This window comes from Amaranthus tricolor, chromosome 7 (genome assembly GCF_026212465.1).
Source record: "Amaranthus tricolor cultivar Red isolate AtriRed21 chromosome 7, ASM2621246v1, whole genome shotgun sequence".
Classification (NCBI taxonomy): domain Eukaryota; kingdom Viridiplantae; phylum Streptophyta; class Magnoliopsida; order Caryophyllales; family Amaranthaceae; genus Amaranthus; species Amaranthus tricolor.
The window spans coordinates 12,393,640-12,399,990 of record NC_080053.1 but is presented as its reverse complement, the minus strand read 5'-3'; the positions used below and the strand labels follow the sequence as shown (position 1 = coordinate 12,399,990).

At 36.2% G+C, this 6,351-nt stretch overlaps 3 protein-coding genes across 4 annotated transcripts; 2 read left to right on the top strand and 1 right to left on the bottom strand.

Moving 5' to 3' along the window:
* The first annotated feature begins 238 nt into the window (after nucleotides 1-238).
* Nucleotides 239-3,659, top strand: LOC130818760 (chitinase-like protein 1). The gene is made up of 3 exons (XM_057684957.1): nucleotides 239-961; nucleotides 2,112-2,271; nucleotides 2,953-3,659. Exons 1-3 carry the CDS (start codon nucleotides 574-576, stop codon nucleotides 3,365-3,367), a joined length of 963 nt encoding a protein of 320 aa, XP_057540940.1. The 5' UTR covers nucleotides 239-573; the 3' UTR covers nucleotides 3,368-3,659.
* An 85-nt stretch (nucleotides 3,660-3,744) lies between these two features.
* On the top strand, nucleotides 3,745-5,310 carry LOC130818761 (uncharacterized). 2 transcript variants are annotated; one of them, XM_057684960.1, is made up of 3 exons: nucleotides 3,745-4,251; nucleotides 4,730-4,881; nucleotides 4,965-5,105. In XM_057684960.1, the coding sequence occupies exons 1-3, from the start codon at nucleotides 3,859-3,861 to the stop codon at nucleotides 4,966-4,968; spliced, it is 549 nt and encodes a 182-aa protein (XP_057540943.1). In that variant the 5' UTR covers nucleotides 3,745-3,858; the 3' UTR covers nucleotides 4,969-5,105. The 2 variants fall into 2 exon arrangements, with proteins under 2 accessions (XP_057540943.1, XP_057540942.1); XM_057684959.1 differs by having other exon boundaries at nucleotides 3,760-4,251; nucleotides 4,730-4,877; nucleotides 4,965-5,310.
* A 270-nt stretch (nucleotides 5,311-5,580) lies between these two features.
* On the bottom strand, nucleotides 5,581-6,257 carry LOC130818762 (class I heat shock protein-like). Its single transcript, XM_057684961.1, has one exon. The coding sequence runs from the start codon at nucleotides 6,185-6,187 to the stop codon at nucleotides 5,768-5,770; it is 420 nt and encodes a 139-aa protein (XP_057540944.1). The 5' UTR covers nucleotides 6,188-6,257; the 3' UTR covers nucleotides 5,581-5,767.
* Between the last annotated feature and the right edge of the window lie 94 nt (nucleotides 6,258-6,351).

Sequence of the window (6,351 nt, the reverse complement as noted above, 5' to 3'; positions counted from 1 at the left end):
AAATAGAATAACTCTATCTTATAGAAAGATTTATTTTATTTGAACTATCTTAAAACTTAACTTCATGTCAAATTCAAATTCATTGTGCATCATTTTAAATCATTTTAAATTAGGAAGTAGGAGTTTTTTTTTTTTTTTTTTTTTTTTTGCTTAATTTGTGATCCGTGAAGTGTCGGTGAGAGGGAGGTGGGTGGTCGCCCTCATAATTTACATGCAAATATGCAATTCTCTCAACATCCACACCTTCCCGCTATTAAATCAGCATCATTAACTAATCTACTTTAATTTTCTACCGTTGATCTCTCTAGAATCTTCATTTCCATTACCCTACTTTCCTAATTTCCCTCTCTACTTCGACAGCCATAGCCCACCTTCTTTCTCTCTCCTCATTCCCATCTCCATTCCTTGCTTGCTTTTGTCATTCTCTCTCCTTCCCTTCCACCCTACGAAAAAATCTCGCAATTTAGGTAAATTAATCAATTCATCAGTTGTTCCATCACTTTCTCTATCTTCCTTTTATTTACCTCAACTTAACTCTTCCTTGCAATTCCAACTAACGTAAGCTCACCAAAAATGGCGTCCCAAAAAGTGTCGGCAATGGTGGTTTTTCTGTTAACATTGATGGTAATGGTGGAATTAACAATGGCGGATATGTCAGAAGAAACAAAGGTGAAGATTGTTAAAGGGAAGAAGGTTTGTACTAGAGGATGGGAGTGTAGTGAATGGTCTAAATTTTGTTGTAATGAAACGATTACAGATTTCTTTCAAACGTACCAGTTTGAGCAGTTGTTTGCAAAGAGAAATGCACCAGAAGCTCATGCGGTAGGGTTTTGGGATTATCAATCATTTATTACTGCTGCTGCTCTTTACCAACCGTTAGGATTTTGTACTACTGGTGGTAAACTTATGGGTATGAAGGAGCTTGCGGCTTTCCTTGGTCATGTCGGCAGCAAGACCTCCTGTAATTATCTTTCTCTCTCTTTTTTTCTTCTTATTTTCTATTTTCATTTTGGATAACGCTGCTTTGATTGATTTATTAATTTAATTTTTGTCTAAATTTGATTATAAAAGTTGAAGGATGATTCTTCCTTAATTTACGAGAAATTTAGCTGCTGTTGATAATTTCTAATTTATTTCAGTTTTTGTTACTTGAGTTTGCTACTCAATCTGTATATTAGATTTCGCTACAACGAAGGGAAATTATATTGTTAATTTGTAATGTAAAATTAAAAAAACAACCGAACGAAAGATGCATATAAATTAAACGGAGAGAGATAATGAGTTTGTGATTGTGAATTTGTGATCAATAGAGAATGGGACCGAAGCTTAAAATAGAAATGTAGTAAGTGTAGAAACATCAAGCGTACATAGGGAGTATTCTTGAGAAACTTAATTGTTTGATCCTTTGTCTTGCAATTTGGAAAGCATATGCTTGACATATTTTTGTTTTTAATACTCCACCGACCCCTGAGTTTGCTAACCAGGAGATTTTCACAAATATTAAGGATTGGAGCACTGTTGTTGATAAAATAAGACAAAATGTATATGTTGTGCGGATGATTTTAAAAGAGAGAATCGATGTGTGAATGAAAATTAAAGAAAGTGGTGGGACTAGGGATCAATTCTATAAAAGGAAAAAAGTAGCAAATTAACTGAGATAAGCAAAAAGAAATTGTGGAACATATGGACGGAGGAGTAGAGCTTCTCTATGGGAATGGTATGACTGTTACTGAATATGTTGTGTGCATGAAATTGGAGCATATGTGAAGGGATATATTCATTGTTGGTGCTTCATTTGCTTCTGGCGATTTAGATTTTTTTTTACGACAGAACTTGTCTAGATATACCTCAAATTCTACCTATATTATCATGTTGGATACTTGGTTTTTCAGAGATGTGATTATTTTTTCAGTGTTCTAATTGTGGTAAACGTGGCTTGCTTTTTGCTTGCTTACTTCCTTCACAATCATCTGTGTGCTGGTTGCTGTCCGTATTTCCATTTTCATATTCTCATCTGCCCGTAACAGAACTTTGTGTGTTTGGAAGAAGTCGGTTTGTGCTGATAAATATTTCATTATTGTGTTCATGAGCATAAAACATTATGTGTTCAGGTGGTTATGGAGTTGCTACTGGTGGACCTTTTGCCTGGGGACTTTGCTATAATAAGGAACTGAGCCCTAGCCAATCTTACTGCGATGACAGTTTCAAGTACACATACCCCTGCTCACCTGGCGTTGATTACTACGGCCGAGGTGCTATCCCTATTTACTGGTATGTGTATGCAAAATCTCTTGCTCATCTGTTTTTATGCTTGTGTTTGTCAAATTCTTATAAACCTTGTGGAGTGGTAGATTCTGTTTGTGTGTGTATGCGCACTCCCGTTTGATCTTACTTATGCCACAGGCAAGATAGACTTACTAATATGTGTTATTGCAGTTTAAGTGGGTGTCTTCTCCTTATCTAACTTAATATTTAAAGTTGTTGATTATGATCATGATGTTTTAGGACTATAAATTTACATTTAGAAGAAGGATGACCCACTATTCACTTGATGTGCAATGCAAGTTGTCAGGCCTCATCATAATTCATATGTACTCAACATTAAGGAAAGTTACCTCACATAGATTAGCCATTGTGAAATTAGTAAAAGCTGACTTTTAGCAGGTCCTTCAGGTATGAAGGCTTTTGCTCACAGTTTTGTTATTCTCTCTATACACTGAAAGCTGATCTGTAAATGGCAAGTGATGATCAAAAGGCTTGGTTACTGTTGTGGAATGCGTGAAGCAATGTTTTGGTTCATGTAGCTTAAGTGTATTATTTGGATTAAGGCTTTGGCATTGTTATATGTGGTTATGCTCAGAAAAGTATTAGTTATGATTACATGGTAGAAAATAGTAAACATTTTTATATAATAATGGGGATTCTTAGTAAATGCTGATACTTTTGATCTAGGAATTACAACTATGGAGCAGTAGGTGAGGCACTGAAGGAGGATTTGCTGAATCATCCGGAATACATTGAGCAGAATGCTACCCTGGCCTTCCAAGCTGCAATTTGGAGGTGGATGACTCCAATGAAGAAGGGACAACCTTCAGCCCATGAAGTTTTCGTAGGCGACTGGAAGCCCACCAAGAATGATACTTTGTCGAAGAGAATCCCTGGCTTTGGAACCACCATGAATGTCTTGTACGGAGATCTTGTTTGTGGAAAGGGTGAGGTCGATGGCATGACGAACATCATTTCTCACTACCTTTACTACCTTGACTTGATGGGCGTTGGCAGAGAGGAAGCAGGACCTCACGAAGTGCTTGCATGTGGTGAACAAAAGGCTTTCAACCCGTCTTATGTTGCTAGCTCCTCTTCTTAAGCTTCAGTCTCCTTGTTATTCTTTTCGGGTTGACACTATGCAGCTATGTTCACTGATATCAATAAGCTGATGCATCAATCTCGATGTTATTGTTACTCGGAAGGTGTTCTACTCTCTCTTTGCCTGTTAAATATATATATGAAGTAAAATGTTTGGTTTTCCTTTTGTTAATACTATAGTTTAAAGATCGACTCCATTTAAAATGTGTGTATTATGTAATTATGTCATTATGAACTGGATCTGTAAAACGATTTTGGAGAGTAATTGTTGATATTATCTAAAATACATATCACTACTAGAGCAATTTGATTAGTGGTAGCTGTGCACTCAGATAAGACGTAAATATCCTGATGTCTTTTTCTGCTTTTTATTTTTTCTCCAAGTCCATTGAAAACCAAAAGCCATATACTTCTATGAAAATATCTTGTCATGTGGCTGTAAAGGAAAGAAGGGAGGGATTTCAGTTTTGGATGTGAAACTGGAGTTATGCAATGTTGCGCTTACAACATATAGCGTTCTCCACTCCATCTGTATTTCCTCTTTCTTCTCATTATCAGCATCGTATCAGTTCCGGTGTTTGTGATTTTTCTTTCTCTGGTTTCACGGTCACGGGTTTGATCAAATGCAATGAGTACTCCTGTGCCGAAAGAAGCTGTAAATATTTGGTAAGATCGTACCGCTATGTGTCTTCGGATGAGAAAGAGGAGGCGTCTGGTGATGGATTGGCGAGGTTTGAAGAAGCAGTGAAACTGTTCAATGAGAGGAAATACTATGCTTGTCATGATCTGCTTGAATCTCTATGGTTTGATTCTTACGACCCTCTTCGTACCTTGCTTCATGCTCTCCTTCAGTGTGCTGTTGCCTTCTATCATCTCTTCAACCAGGTAGGTTTAATCTTTCTGTTCTTTTAAACATTTAACATCAAATATTAACATTTTTTGGAGCTTATTTATGTCAACAAATACGAATGAATAGAAGAGTAGAATATATGTGGATTATGATTTGACATTTTGTAGATAGAGTCGAATAAAGTATAATCTTTTGTGTATAATCCCTCTTAATCTCTAATCGAATGTTTCTTTTGTTTTTTTCACTATTTACCAGTCACTATTTGTTCATAATTTATTGTCAATCTATACTTAAAACATAATCAAGTGAGATTTTTTGTTGATTCATCTCAAAGTAAATTTTATTTTTTTTATAATTTTGAACGAAGTACAATTAAAATAGTGTATCGGCAAGTACAACCATAAAAAACCAATAAAATGGAGTGTACTTGGCATTTCGAAATCAACCCGACCGAGATTTTGGTCAACGTTGAACGAATTGATTGTAGCTAACACTTACTAAAAATCGACACAGAATCACAAGGGTGCAATGATGGAGATGGGGGAAGGATTGTGCAAGCTACGAAAGCTGAATTTCAAAGATGGGCCATTTCATGAGTTTGAACAACAAATTTCGAGTGTCCTAAATTTCATCTATCAAACCCAGTTGGAGCTTGCAGCCTGTCGGTTCTGTCTTTTCCTTCAATCTTCTTTATTTTGGATTTGGATTGATTTGTAATAAATACTTGCATGTTCTTCCTTAAACACAGGTAATGAAGATTTTTGTCTGACGATGGAACAAACAGAAAGATCATACCAACTTCTAGAAGGTTTTGGCGCAGGGCAACACCTGTATTTTCTAGAAGACGAGAATACTGATGGTTCGAAGCAACACACTTACATCGTATTTGATCCTCAGAGATGCTACGGAGCCATAAATGTTCCGGTAACAAGGGTAAAACTTCCATTTTTGGATGCAACCCGAACCCATCTCATGGCTTGTGAAAACTATTAGTCCATAGAGATTTTGATTCACAGCAATGCTGCCTGTTTATCTGCATACTTGAATGCCTTCTAAAAGCTTTATTTGAGCATAAGTGCAGATTCTTTGTGTTATTTTTATTCCAATTTTCTATCTTTCTTATCGGTTCGTTAATATTCCGTCTTTGCACATGCACACACACCATCTTAAACGATTTCACGTTATTTTTAATTTCATGTTTAAGGGCTAAACTTATATAGTAAACTGCAAGCTTGGGAGGATCTTTCTGGAGTCGAGGGACTATTTGGCTGCATTCTCCTCTTTAGACCCTGATCATACATCGGATATAATGATCATGATGAGGGTCTTCAACGATTCTCGATTCCAAATTATATGTATAGTAAAACTTAAAAGAGAGCATACTCTATAAACAAAACATTACACCATAAATACACTTAAAAACACATAACATTACTGACGAAACATCAACTGATACATCATATTATTCAGATTGCAGATATAACACACACATACATACACGAGTTCATCATACTTGAATCTTTTCTTCCTTATATAGATTATAATCCATGATCACTTCTCCATGATCTCAATAACCTTCTTTTCGGGTTTCTTAACCTCGTGTTTAGGAACCACGACCTTAAGCACACCATTCTCCATATTAGCCCTTACGTCATCGACCTTAACATTCTCTGGCAGTTGAAATCTCCTGCAAAACTTACCCTGAATCCGTTCAATTCGATGCCATTTCTCGCCTTCTCGAGACTCCTGAAGACCTTTATCCCCGCTAATTTGGAGGACTCTGTCTTGATCAAACTCAATCTTAACAGCATCTTTATTAACACCAGGAAGATCAAGCACAAAGATATGAGATTCAGGGGTCTCTTTCCAGTCTACTGGAGTGTTCAAAACAGGACAGGCTTGTGCTGCCCAATAAAATAGGTCCCCATTCTCAATGGACATGTTCTTCAAACTGTCCAACAAACTGCTCATTTTTTGTTGAATGCTAAGAAATGTTTTTTTTTTATTTTTTTTAAATTTTTTTTAGGTTTAGAGTAATACTAATAGGATAGGAATTGATATAATGGTGTATATTGTTGTAGGAGTATATATACAAACACAACTGATTAGCACTAACTTTCATAGTCCTGAACTTT